The sequence below is a fragment of the Amphiura filiformis genome, chromosome 4 (assembly GCF_039555335.1).
Source record: "Amphiura filiformis chromosome 4, Afil_fr2py, whole genome shotgun sequence".
NCBI classification, from domain to species: Eukaryota; Metazoa; Echinodermata; class Ophiuroidea; order Amphilepidida; family Amphiuridae; genus Amphiura; species Amphiura filiformis.
The window spans coordinates 15,793,454-15,808,329 of record NC_092631.1 but is presented as its reverse complement, the minus strand read 5'-3'; the positions used below and the strand labels follow the sequence as shown (position 1 = coordinate 15,808,329).

The 14,876-nt window shown below is 35.7% G+C and overlaps 1 protein-coding gene across 2 annotated transcripts in view; it reads right to left on the bottom strand.

The window, feature by feature from the left end:
* LOC140150604 (uncharacterized) overlaps nucleotides 1-13,977 on the bottom strand; it is a 45,974-nt gene extending 31,997 nt beyond the window's left edge. Inside the window, exon 1 of one of the 2 annotated variants that reach the window (XM_072172654.1) lies at nucleotides 13,846-13,977. In XM_072172654.1, the coding sequence (XP_072028755.1) occupies nucleotides 13,846-13,874 (29 nt within the window). In that variant the 5' untranslated portion in view covers nucleotides 13,875-13,977. Of the gene's footprint in view, nucleotides 1-13,833 lie in introns of both variants that reach the window. The other variant, XM_072172655.1, reaches the window with a different exon arrangement.
* Between the last annotated feature and the right edge of the window lie 899 nt (nucleotides 13,978-14,876).

The window sequence follows — 14,876 nt, the reverse complement described above, 5'->3', positions numbered from 1 at the left end:
GTTGAATAAATGACTAAGTTTGGATGCTCATAACTTAAAAAACGAAAGCAGATATCTGAAATTTAGAGCCAGATTCTGAAAATATGACATAAGGTTAGCTAGAATCCAAGAATGCAGCTTTATATCTGTTTAGAACAAGAAGTTTAATATGAGCCACCAAAGTTGGTAAAAATCACCAATGACACTCGCGAGTGCCAAAAAGGGGGGGTCCGGGCCAAACTTCAAAGGGCCATTTCTCAAAAACGACATGGCCTATGAAGCCAAATTTTTGTATGGGTTCATTGTGGCCACAAAAGATTATTCTGATGGAATTTCATCAAAATCTGAGAGGGTCACCTGGGAACTTTTCAGAATATTGGTTGATTTGACATGGACTGAACCCGCAGGGCTGGAAAAAATGCAACATTTCCCGGGAACATCATCAAACTTTCCCTCCAAGTTTGCAAAATTTCCCTCCAGTATTGAAAATGTTTCCATTATTTCTTATGTATTTTTTTGTTTAGAAGACAAACATTTCCCTCCAAATAGCAAAATTTCCTGGGAACATGGTTCCCAAGTTCCCCACTTTTTCCAGGCATGATATACCATGCTCCTACTGCAAAAAAAATCCCTGAAAATCAACAGAAAGAGATTTATGATATATTTAAAAACACAATTATTTATTTGCATATTAAAAAGTTTGTTAGAAATCAACGTTTATTCAAAATAATGAAATATTTGGCCAGCAATTTGTTTTGCGCGGAGTAGGGTAACGGGAAACTTTGAATCGACTTTCATTAGCCTAATAGTGCCAAAATTGTCCACCAAAAAATCGCTTCAATTAGGTCTTCATTTCCCAAAAGTTTCTTAATTCTCAGGGGGGCACATCCCCCCTCAGACACCTCCCTGCGTCGCGGAAGCGCGACGGGATACCGCTACGCGGCCATTTCTTTATTTTAGTATTGTTTATGGGGGCACACCACTAAATCAATGCGCCATTTGTGTAACCCTAATGAGTTCCGGTATTTTGGGCTGGTCTTTAGACTTATTAATCAGAAAGAGTGGCGAATTATAGCTCAAATAAAAGTGTAAAGCCTATACATAAATTTGAGTAGCCAAAAAAGTCGCTTTTGTATAATTATTGAGAAAATAGGTCCGCGAATTAAAAATGGCAGAATCGGGTTTGCAGTCTTGAGAGCATGTCAAAAACAGTGAGGGCGCTGTTCGCGGCCTCGTAGCGGGAAAACGAGGTGGAAGGACCCCCATACATTGAAACATATGTTAAACTTGCATCGATTTGCAATCGACTGGTCATCATAAATTATTTTAAAACGAGCCCAAAAGGCCTCAAAATGAGCAAAGAAAACCGGTGTTTTTACACGTGTTTCAATGGGAAGATTATTTAGTGGTGTGCGCCCTTCGAAGGGCCTAGGTGTAAAATCGTGCTCCTGAGAGATTTAGCCCAAAATTGAAGTTGGCTTTCGATTAAATTGCGGTTTTTTGATTTAAATAGATAGTTTTATGTTAGTGAATATATTTAATGCGTTTTAGATGCAAGTCGCGCTAAGGTTATTCTCTCAGAGGCCTTCAAAGTTAAAGAAACTGTCAAAAATTGTGAGAAAACTAAGATTTCTCAGATTTGAAGCAAAATTGTCTTAAGGTGACAAATCGGCACACGTCTTTAAACCTCTCAAATGTTAATTATTTTATAAGGGGGGGTGTGATTGTTGCAAAATCATTAATATATAGACCTTTGCCATTATGAAACCTAATTTCTTTTCATTTTAAAGCGGTTTTTAGCAGATAAACGGTCAAAAACTATATGTTGAGATTTGGTATTTAATGCAAATCTAGGGAAATAAGCACAAATGGTCAAAATGTTGAAAATGTGCACATTTTTGGAATGCAACATGTATCTTTGATAGGACATTTCTCTTGATGTGGATGTCACAGAGCACTCAAACCTTGAGTGTTTTACTCAAAACATTTTATATTTCAAGAAAAATATAACAAAATTCGATTTTATGAACACCATAATTTCTTGAAGGGCCTAGGTGTAAAATCGTGCTCCTGAGAGATTTAGCCCAAAATTGAAGTTGGCTTTCGATTAAATTGCGGTTTTTTGATTTAAATAGATAGTTTTTATGTTAGTGAATATATTTAATGCGTTTTAGATGCAAGTCGCGCTAAGGTTATTCTCTCAGAGGCCTTCAAAGTTAAAGAAACTGTCAAAAATTGTGAGAAAACTAAGATTTCTCAGATTTGAAGCAAAATTGTCTTAAGGTGACAAATCGGCACACGTCTTTAAACCTCTCAAATGTTAATTATTTTATAAGGGGGGTGATTGTTGCAAAATCATTAATATATAGACCTTTGCCATTATGAAACCTAATTTCTTTTCATTTTAAAGCGGTTTTTAGCAGATAAACGGTCAAAAACTATATGTTGAGATTTGGTATTTAATGCAAATCTAGGGAAATAAGCACAAATGGTCAAAATGTTGAAAATGTGCACATTTTTGGAATGCAACATGTATCTTTGATAGGACATTTCTCTTGATGTGGATGTCACAGAGCACTCAAACCTTGAGTGTTTTACTCAAAACATTTTATATTTCAAGAAAAATATAACAAAATTCGATTTTATGAACACCATAATTTCTTGAAGGGGCACACCACTAAATCAATGCGCCATTTGTGTAACCCTAATGAGTTCCGGTAAAATACAGAAACTTTTTGAGGTATTTTGGGCTGGTCTTTAGACTTATTAATCAGAAAGAGTGGCGAATTATAGCTTAAATAAAAGTGTAAAGCCTATACATAAAATTGAGTCGCCAAAAAAGTCGCTTTTGTATAATTATTGAGAAAATAGGTCCGCGAATTAAAAAATGGCAGAATCGGGTTTGCAGTCTTGAGAGCATGTCAAAAACAGTGAGGGCGCTGTTCGCGGCCTCGTAGCGGGAAAACGAGGTGGAAGGACCCCATACATTGAAACATATGTTAAACTTGCATCGATTTGCAATCGACTGGTCATCATAAATTATTTTAAAACGAGCCCAAAAGGCCTCAAAATGAGCAAAGAAAACCGGTGTTTTTACACGTGTTTCAATGGGAAGATTATTTAGTGGTGTGCGCCCTTCGAAGGGCCTAGGTGTAAAATCGTGCTCCTGAGAGATTTAGCCCAAAATTGAAGTTGGCTTTCGATTAAATTGCGGTTTTTTGATTTAAATAGATAGTTTTTATGTTAGTGAATATATTTAATGCGTTTTAGATGCAAGTCGCGCTAAGGTTATTCTCTCAGAGGCCTTCAAAGTTAAAGAAACTGTCAAAAATTGTGAGAAAACTAAGATTTCTCAGATTTGAAGCAAAATTGTCTTAAGGTGACAAATCGGCACACGTCTTTAAACCTCTCAAATGTTAATTATTTTATAAGGGGGGGTGTGATTGTTGCAAAATCATTAATATATAGACCTTTGCCATTATGAAACCTAATTTCTTTTCATTTTAAAGCGGTTTTTAGCAGATAAACGGTCAAAAACTATATGTTGAGATTTGGTATTTAATGCAAATCTAGGGAAATAAGCACAAATGGTCAAAATGTTGAAAATGTGCACATTTTTGGAATGCAACATGTATCTTTGATAGGACATTTCTCTTGATGTGGATGTCACAGAGCACTCAAACCTTGAGTGTTTTACTCAAAACATTTTATATTTCAAGAAAAATATAACAAAATTCGATTTTATGAACACCATAATTTCTTGAAGGGCCTAGGTGTAAAATCGTGCTCCTGAGAGATTTAGCCCAAAATTGAAGTTGGCTTTCGATTAAATTGCGGTTTTTTGATTTAAATAGATAGTTTTTATGTTAGTGAATATATTTAATGCGTTTTAGATGCAAGTCGCGCTAAGGTTATTCTCTCAGAGGCCTTCAAAGTTAAAGAAACTGTAAAAAATTGTGAGAAAACTAAGATTTCTCAGATTTGAAGCAAAATTGTCTTAAGGTGACAAATCGGCACACGTCTTTAAACCTCTCAAATGTTAATTATTTTATAGGGGGGGGGGTGATTGTTGCAAAATCATTAATATATAGACCTTTGCCATTATGAAACCTAATTTCTTTTCATTTTAAAGCGGTTTTTAGCAGATAAACGGTCAAAAACTATATGTTGAGATTTGGTATTTAATGCAAATCTAGGGAAATAAGCACAAATGGTCAAAATGTTGAAAATGTGCACATTTTTGGAATGCAACATGTATCTTTGATAGGACATTTCTCTTGATGTGGATGTCACAGAGCACTCAAACCTTGAGTGTTTTACTCAAAACATTTTATATTTCAAGAAAAATATAACAAAATTCGATTTTATGAACACCATAATTTCTTGAAGGGGGCACACCACTAAATCAATGCGCCATTTGTGTAACCCTAATGAGTTCCGGTAAAATACAGAAACTTTTTGAGGTATTTTGGGCTGGTCTTTAGACTTATTAATCAGAAAGAGTGGCGAATTATAGCTTAAATAAAAGTGTAAAGCCTATACATAACTTAAAAAAAAAAAAAAAGTCGCTTTTGTATAATTATTGAGAAAATAGGTCCGCGAATTAAAAATGGCAGAATCGGGTTTGCAGTCTTGAGAGCATGTCAAAAACAGTGAGGGCGCTGTTCGCGGCCTCGTAGCGGGAAAACGAGGTGGAAGGACCCCATACATTGAAACATATGTTAAACTTGCATCGATTTGCAATCGACTGGTCATCATAAATTATTTTAAAACGAGCCCAAAAGGCCTCAAAATGAGCAAAGAAACCGGTGTTTTTACACGTGTTTCAATGGGAAGATTATTTAGTGGTGTGCGCCCTTCGAAGGGCCTAGGTGTAAAATCGTGCTCCTGAGAGATTTAGCCCAAAATTGAAGTTGGCTTTCGATTAAATTGCGGTTTTTTGATTTAAATAGATAGTTTTATGTTAGTGAATATATTTAATGCGTTTTAGATGCAAGTCGCGCTAAGGTTATTCTCTCAGAGGCCTTCAAAGTTAAAGAAACTGTCAAAATTGTGAGAAAACTAAGATTTCTCAGATTTGAAGCAAAATTGTCTTAAGGTGACAAATCGGCACACGTCTTTAAACCTCTCAAATGTTAATTATTTTATAAGGGGGGGTGATTGTTGCAAAATCATTAATATATAGACCTTTGCCATTATGAAACCTAATTTCTTTTCATTTTAAAGCGGTTTTTGGCAGATAAACGGTCAAAAACTATATGTTGAGATTTGGTATTTAATGCAAATCTAGGGAAATAAGCACAAATGGTCAAAATGTTGAAAATGTGCACATTTTTTGGAATGCAACATGTATCTTTGATAGGACATTTCTCTTGATGTGGATGTCACAGAGCACTCAAACCTTGAGTGTTTTACTCAAAACATTTTATATTTCAAGAAAAATATAACAAAATTCGATTTTATGAACACCATAATTTCTTGAAGGGGGCACACCACTAAATCAATGCGCCATTTGTGTAACCCTAATGAGTTCCGGTAAAATACAGAAACTTTTTGAGGTATTTTGGGCTGGTCTTTAGACTTATTAATCAGAAAGAGTGGCGAATTGTAGCTCAAATAAAAGTGTAAAGCCTATACATAAATTTGAGTCGCCAAAAAAGTCGCTTTTGTATAATTATTGAGAAAATAGGTCCGCGAATTAAAAAATGGCAGAATCGGGTTTGCAGTCTTGAGAGCATATGTCAAAAACAGTGAGGGCGCTGTTCGCGGCCTCGTAGCGGGAAAACGAGGTGGAAGGACCCCCATACATTGAAACATATGTTAAACTTGCATCGATTTGCAATCGACTGGTCATCATAAATTATTTTAAAACGAGCCCAAAAGGCCTCAAAATGAGCAAAGAAAACCGGTGTTTTTACACGTGTTTCAATGGGAAGATTATTTAGTGGTGTGCGCCCTTCGAAGGGCCTAGGTGTAAAATCGTGCTCCTGAGAGATTTAGCCCAAAATTGAAGTTGGCTTTCGATTAAATTGCGGTTTTTTGATTTAAATAGATAGTTTTATGTTAGTGAATATATTTAATGCGTTTTAGATGCAAGTCGCGCTAAGGTTATTCTCTCAGAGGCCTTCAAAGTTAAAGAAACTGTCAAAAATTGTGAGAAAACTAAGATTTCTCAGATTTGAAGCAAAATTGTCTTAAGGTGACAAATCGGCACACGTCTTTAAACCTCTCAAATGTTAATTATTTTATAAGGGGGGTGATTGTTGCAAAATCATTAATATATAGACCTTTGCCATTATGAAACCTAATTTCTTTTCATTTTAAAGCGGTTTTTAGCAGATAAACGGTCAAAAACTATATGTTGAGATTTGGTATTTAATGCAAATCTAGGGAAATAAGCACAAATGGTCAAAATGTTGAAAATGTGCACATTTTTTGGAATGCAACATGTATCTTTGATAGGACATTTCTCTTGATGTGGATGTCACAGAGCACTCAAACCTTGAGTGTTTTACTCAAAACATTTTATATTTCAAGAAAAATATAACAAAATTCGATTTTATGAACACCATAATTTCTTGAAGGGGCACACCACTAAATCAATGCGCCATTTGTGTAACCCTAATGAGTTCCGGTAAAATACAGAAACTTTTTGAGGTATTTTGGGCTGGTCTTTAGACTTATTAATCAGAAAGAGTGGCGAATTATAGCTTAAATAAAAGTGTAAAGCCTATACATAAATTTGAGTCGACAAAAAAGTCGCTTTTGTATAATTATTGAGAAAATAGGTCCGCGAATTAAAAAATGGCAGAATCGGGTTTGCAGTCTTGAGAGCATGTCAAAAACAGTGAGGGCGCTGTTCGCGGCCTCGTAGCGGGAAAACGAGGTGGAAGGACCCCCATACATTGAAACATATGTTAAACTTGCATCGATTTGCAATCGACTGGTCATCATAAATTATTTTAAAACGAGCCCAAAAGGCCTCAAAATGAGCAAAGAAAACCGGTGTTTTTACACGTGTTTCAATGGGAAGATTATTTAGTGGTGTGCGCCCTTCGAAGGGCCTAGGTGTAAAATCGTGCTCCTGAGAGATTTAGCCCAAAATTGAAGTTGGCTTTCGATTAAATTGCGGTTTTTTGATTTAAATAGATAGTTTTATGTTAGTGAATATATTTAATGCGTTTTAGATGCAAGTCGCGCTAAGGTTATTCTCTCAGAGGCCTTCAAAGTTAAAGAAACTGTCAAAAATTGTGAGAAAACTAAGATTTCTCAGATTTGAAGCAAAATTGTCTTAAGGTGACAAATCGGCACACGTCTTTAAACCTCTCAAATGTTAATTATTTTGTAAGGGGGGGGGGTGATTGTTGCAAAATCATTAATATATAGACCTTTGCCATTATGAAACCTAATTTCTTTTCATTTTAAAGCGGTTTTTAGCAGATAAACGGTCAAAAACTATATGTTGAGATTTGGTATTTAATGCAAATCTAGGGAAATAAGCACAAATGGTCAAAATGTTGAAAATGTGCACATTTTTGGAATGCAACATGTATCTTTGATAGGACATTTCTCTTGATGTGGATGTCACAGAGCACTCAAACCTTGAGTGTTTTACTCAAAACATTTTATATTTCAAGAAAAATATAACAAAATTCGATTTTATGAACACCATAATTTCTTGAAGGGCCTAGGTGTAAAATCGTGCTCCTGAGAGATTTAGCCCAAAATTGAAGTTGGCTTTCGATTAAATTGCGGTTTTTTGATTTAAATAGATAGTTTTTATGTTAGTGAATATATTTAATGCGTTTTAGATGCAAGTCGCGCTAAGGTTATTCTCTCAGAGGCCTTCAAAGTTAAAGAAACTGTCAAAATTGTGAGAAAACTAAGATTTCTCAGATTTGAAGCAAAATTGTCTTAAGGTGACAAATCGGCACACGTCTTTAAACCTCTCAAATGTTAATTATTTTATAAGGGGGGGGGGTGATTGTTGCAAAATCATTAATATATAGACCTTTGCCATTATGAAACCTAATTTCTTTTCATTTTAAAGCGGTTTTTAGCAGATAAACGGTCAAAAACTATATGTTGAGATTTGGTATTTAATGCAAATCTAGGGAAATAAGCACAAATGGTCAAAATGTTGAAAATGTGCACATTTTTGGAATGCAACATGTATCTTTGATAGGACATTTCTCTTGATGTGGATGTCACAGAGCACTCAAACCTTGAGTGTTTTACTCAAAACATTTTATATTTCAAGAAAAATATAACAAAATTCGATTTTATGAACACCATAATTTCTTGAAGGGGCACACCACTAAATCAATGCGCCATTTGTGTAACCCTAATGAGTTCCGGTAAAATACAGAAACTTTTTGAGGTATTTTGGGCTGGTCTTTAGACTTATTAATCAGAAAGAGTGGCGAATTATAGCTTAAATAAAAGTGTAAAGCCTATACATAAATTTGAGTCGCCAAAAAAGTCGCTTTTGTATAATTATTGAGAAAATAGGTCCGCGAATTAAAAAATGGCAGAATCGGGTTTGCAGTCTTGAGAGCATGTCAAAAACAGTGAGGGCGCTGTTCGCGGCCTCGTAGAAGGGAAAACGAGGTGGAAGGACCCCATACATTGAAACATATGTTAAACTTGCATCGATTTGCAATCGACTGGTCATCATAAATTATTTTAAAACGAGCCCAAAAGGCCTCAAAATGAGCAAAGAAAACCGGTGTTTTTACACGTGTTTCAATGGGAAGATTATTTAGTGGTGTGCGCCCTTCGAAGGGCCTAGGTGTAAAATCGTGCTCCTGAGAGATTTAGCCCAAAATTGAAGTTGGCTTTCGATTAAATTGCGGTTTTTTGATTTAAATAGATAGTTTTTATGTTAGTGAATATATTTAATGCGTTTTAGATGCAAGTCGCGCTAAGGTTATTCTCTCAGAGGCCTTCAAAGTTAAAGAAACTGTCAAAAATTGTGAGAAAACTAAGATTTCTCAGATTTGAAGCAAAATTGTCTTAAGGTGACAAATCGGCACACGTCTTTAAACCTCTCAAATGTTAATTATTTTATAAGGGGGGGTGATTGTTGCAAAATCATTAATATATAGACCTTTGCCATTATGAAACCTAATTTCTTTTCATTTTAAAGCGGTTTTTAGCAGATAAACGGTCAAAAACTATATGTTGAGATTTGGTATTTAATGCAAATCTAGGGAAATAAGCACAAATGGTCAAAATGTTGAAAATGTGCACATTTTTGGAATGCAACATGTATCTTTGATAGGACATTTCTCTTGATGTGGATGTCACAGAGCACTCAAACCTTGAGTGTTTTACTCAAAACATTTTATATTTCAAGAAAAATATAACAAAATTCGATTTTATGAACATCATAATTTCTTGAAGGAGGCACACCACTAAATCAATGCGCCATTTGTGTAACCCTAATGAGTTCCGGTAAAATACAGAAACTTTTTGAGGTATTTTGGGCTGGTCTTTAGACTTATTAATCAGAAAGAGTGGCGAATTGTAGCTCAAATAAAAGTGTAAAGCCTATACATAAATTTGAGTCGCCAAAAAAGTCGCTTTTGTATAATTATTGAGAAAATAGGTCCGCGAATTAAAAAATGGCAGAATCGGGTTTGCAGTCTTGAGAGCATATGTCAAAAACAGTGAGGGCGCTGTTCGCGGCCTCGTAGCGGGAAAACGAGGTGGAAGGACCCCCATACATTGAAACATATGTTAAACTTGCATCGATTTGCAATCGACTGGTCATCATAAATTATTTTAAAACGAGCCCAAAAGGCCTCAAAATGAGCAAAGAAAACCGGTGTTTTTACACGTGTTTCAATGGGAAGATTATTTAGTGGTGTGCGCCCTTCGAAGGGCCTAGGTGTAAAATCGTGCTCCTGAGAGATTTAGCCCAAAATTGAAGTTGGCTTTCGATTAAATTGCGGTTTTTTGATTTAAATAGATAGTTTTTATGTTAGTGAATATATTTAATGCGTTTTAGATGCAAGTCGCGCTAAGGTTATTCTCTCAGAGGCCTTCAAAGTTAAAGAAACTGTCAAAAATTGTGAGAAAACTAAGATTTCTCAGATTTGAAGCAAAATTGTCTTAAGGTGACAAATCGGCACACGTCTTTAAACCTCTCAAATGTTAATTATTTTATAAGGGGGGTGATTGTTGCAAAATCATTAATATATAGACCTTTGCCATTATGAAACCTAATTTCTTTTCATTTTAAAGCGGTTTTTAGCAGATAAACGGTCAAAAACTATATGTTGAGATTTGGTATTTAATGCAAATCTAGGGAAATAAGCACAAATGGTCAAAATGTTGAAAATGTGCACATTTTTGGAATGCAACATGTATCTTTGATAGGACATTTCTCTTGATGTGGATGTCACAGAGCACTCAAACCTTGAGTGTTTTACTCAAAACATTTTATATTTCAAGAAAAATATAACAAAATTCGATTTTATGAACACCATAATTTCTTGAAGGGGCACACCACTAAATCAATGCGCCATTTGTGTAACCCTAATGAGTTCCGGTAAAATACAGAAACTTTTTGAGGTATTTTGGGCTGGTCTTTAGACTTATTAATCAGAAAGAGTGGCGAATTATAGCTCAAATAAAAGTGTAAAGCCTATACATAAATTTGAGACGCAAAAAAAGTCGCTTTTGTATAATTATTGAGAAAATAGGTCCGCGAATTAAAAAATGGCAGAATCGGGTTTGCAGTCTTGAGAGCATGTCAAAAACAGTGAGGGCGCTGTTCGCGGCCTCGTAGCGGGAAAACGAGGTGGAAGGACCCCACACATTGAAACATATGTTAAACTTGCATCGATTTGCAATCGACTGGTCATCATAAATTATTTTAAAACGAGCCCAAAAGGCCTCAAAATGAGCAAAGAAAACCGGTGTTTTTACACGTGTTTCAATGGGAAGATTATTTAGTGGTGTGCGCCCTTCGAAGGGCCTAGGTGTAAAATCGTGCTCCTGAGAGATTTAGCCCAAAATTGAAGTTGGCTTTCGATTAAATTGCGGTTTTTTGATTTAAATAGATAGTTTTTATGTTAGTGAATATATTTAATGCGTTTTAGATGCAAGTCGCGCTAAGGTTATTCTCTCAGAGGCCTTCAAAGTTAAAGAAACTGTCAAAAATTGTGAGAAAACTAAGATTTCTCAGATTTGAAGCAAAATTGTCTTAAGGTGACAAATCGGCACACGTCTTTAAACCTCTCAAATGTTAATTATTTTATAAGGGGGGTGATTGTTGCAAAATCATTAATATATAGACCTTTGCCATTATGAAACCTAATTTCTTTTCATTTTAAAGCGGTTTTTAGCAGATAAACGGTCAAAAACTATATGTTGAGATTTGGTATTTAATGCAAATCTAGGGAAATAAGCACAAATGGTCAAAATGTTGAAAATGTGCACATTTTTGGAATGCAACATGTATCTTTGATAGGACATTTCTCTTGATGTGGATGTCACAGAGCACTCAAACCTTGAGTGTTTTACTCAAAACATTTTATATTTCAAGAAAAATATAACAAAATTCGATTTTATGAACACCATAATTTCTTGAAAGGGGCACACCACTAAATCAATGCGCCATTTATGTAACCCTAATGAGTTCCGGTAAAATACAGAAACTTTTTGAGGTATTTTGGGCTGGTCTTTAGACTTATTAATCAGAAAGAGTGGCGAATTATAGCTTAAATAAAAGTGTAAAGCCTATACATAAATTTGAGTCGCCAAAAAAGTCGCTTTTGTATAATTATTGAGAAAATAGGTCCGCGAATTAAAAAATGGCAGAATCGGGTTTGCAGTCTTGAGAGCATGTCAAAAACAGTGAGGGCGCTGTTCGCGGCCTCGTAGCGGGAAAACGAGGTGGAAGGACCCCCATACATTGAAACATATGTTAAACTTGCATCGATTTGCAATCGACTGGTCATCATAAATTATTTTAAAACGAGCCCAAAAGGCCTCAAAATGAGCAAAGAAAACCGGTGTTTTTACACGTGTTTCAATGGGAAGATTATTTAGTGGTGTGCGCCCTTCGAAGGGCCTAGGTGTAAAATCGTGCTCCTGAGAGATTTAGCCCAAAATTGAAGTTGGCTTTCGATTAAATTGCGGTTTTTTGATTTAAATAGATAGTTTTTATGTTAGTGAATATATTTAATGCGTTTTAGATGCAAGTCGCGCTAAGGTTATTCTCTCAGAGGCCTTCAAAGTTAAAGAAACTGTCAAAAATTGTGAGAAAACTAAGATTTCTCAGATTTGAAGCAAAATTGTCTTAAGGTGACAAATCGGCACACGTCTTTAAACCTCTCAAATGTTAATTATTTTATAAGGGGGGGGTGATTGTTGCAAAATCATTAATATATAGACCTTTGCCATTATGAAACCTAATTTCTTTTCATTTTAAAGCGGTTTTTAGCAGATAAACGGTCTAAAACTATATGTTGAGATTTGGTATTTAATGCAAATCTAGGGAAATAAGCACAAATGGTCAAAATGTTGAAAATGTGCACATTTTTGGAATGCAACATGTATCTTTGATAGGACATTTCTCTTGATGTGGATGTCACAGAGCACTCAAACCTTGAGTGTTTTACTCAAAACATTTTATATTTCAAGAAAAATATAACAAAATTCGATTTTATGAACACCATAATTTCGGGCCTAGGTGTAAAATCGTGCTCCTGAGAGATTTAGCCCAAAATTGAAGTTGGCTTTCGATTAAATTGCGGTTTTTTGATTTAAATAGATAGTTTTTATGTTAGTGAATATATTTAATGCGTTTTAGATGCAAGTCGCGCTAAGGTTATTCTCTCAGAGGCCTTCAAAGTTAAAGAAACTGTCAAAAATTGTGAGAAAACTAAGATTTCTCAGATTTGAAGCAAAATTGTCTTAAGGTGACAAATCGGCACACGTCTTTAAACCTCTCAAATGTTAATTATTTTATAAGGGGGGTGATTGTTGCAAAATCATTAATATATAGACCTTTGCCATTATGAAACCTAATTTCTTTTCATTTTAAAGCGGTTTTTAGCAGATAAACGGTCAAAAACTATATGTTGAGATTTGGTATTTAATGCAAATCTAGGGAAATAAGCACAAATGGTCAAAATGTTGAAAATGTGCACATTTTTGGAATGCAACATGTATCTTTGATAGGACATTTCTCTTGATGTGGATGTCACAGAGCACTCAAACCTTGAGTGTTTTACTCAAAACATTTTATATTTCAAGAAAAATATAACAAAATTCGATTTTATGAACACCATAATTTCTTGAAGGGGGCACACCACTAAATCAATGCGCCATTTGTGTAACCCTAATGAGTTCCGGTAAAATACAGAAACTTTTGAGGTATTTTGGGCTGGTCTTTAGACATATTAATCAGAAAGAGTGGCGAATTATAGCTCAAATAAAAGTGTAAAGCCTATACATAAATATAAAAAAAAAAAAAAGTCGCTTTTGTATAATTATTGAGAAAATAGGTCCGCGAATTAAAAAATGGCAGAATCGGGTTTGCAGTCTTGAGAGCATGTCAAAAACAGTGAGGGCGCTGTTCGCGGCCTCGTAGCGGGAAAACGAGGTGGAAGGACCCCATACATTGAAACATATGTTAAACTTGCATCGATTTGCAATCGACTGGTCATCATAAATTATTTTAAAACGAGCCCAAAAGGCCTCAAAATGAGCAAAGAAAACCGGTGTTTTTACACGTGTTTCAATGGGAAGATTATTTAGTGGTGTGCGCCCTTATCATCACACTCCCCTTTTTGATAAATTCCTGCGTACGCGCCTGATCATGACAGAGGCTGTGCTTACGTTAATACTCACTGCGTTACAGTTGTTTGAGACGATTTCATACTCGCATACTACCGTCACCTCCAGTAGATTCTCCAATTAGGCCTACTGCTAATTTAAGTGTGTTAATTTAACTGAATGCTGTTTCTTTCTCGTAAAAATTAATGTCCGTGCTCCGCTATCTCTAGCCTGTCACCCAAGCCTGTGGGTGCACACCACTAAATAAACGTCTCATTGAAATACACGTGAAAATACAAAAAAGTAAGTTTGTTTTTCTGCTGTAACAGTATTTTTATTGTTTTGATCACACCAATCTCTTAAATAAAGATAACATGTTTATTAAAATTTGAGTTTTTAAAACAAGTGAAGACAAATTTGGAAGATAAGAACCACTGAATAGCGCCATCCCCGAATTTCATTCCATTAACACTCGCGCCTCCTTACCAGTTCCGGCCCGGTACACATTAGGCGGAGGCGCCGTAGTTTAGCGTTGTTTTGGATATTTAATTATTTTCTTTGATTTTCCACCCGGGTATAGGGGCCTAAAGGCCCGCCTAAAGGCCCGGGGGTAAGGCGGGTGGAAATCAAAGAAAATAATTAAATATCCACGGCGCCTCCGCCTAATTAGGGGCTGTGCAATAATTATGAGCCCCGGGGGGAATTTCCAAACGGCTCGCCAAAAATCGCTTGCCGCCCCCCCCCCCCTCGGCATGCCCAAAATCGCTTGCCCCCCCCCCCCCCTCTCGGCCCGCCAAAAATTCTTTGCCCAAAAAGCCCCCCCCCCCTTGTGCATGCCAAATTTTTGGGATCCCAATTTACAAACCTTAAGGTGGCCCTATCGGCTAATGCAAACATTTAGATTTTCTTTCAATTTAAATATTAAAGCTCTTGCCTTGTAGATTACAAAACTGAAAATTTTGTTTCAATCGGACATTCGCTTCTCGAGATATGGCCTGTCAAAATGGCGCGAAACCAACAAATTGCCAACAACTTTCTTTTTGTTTTCTATATTTTTGACAATTCCATGCAGTTGCCAGGTAATTTTCTAATTATGCATGAATTAT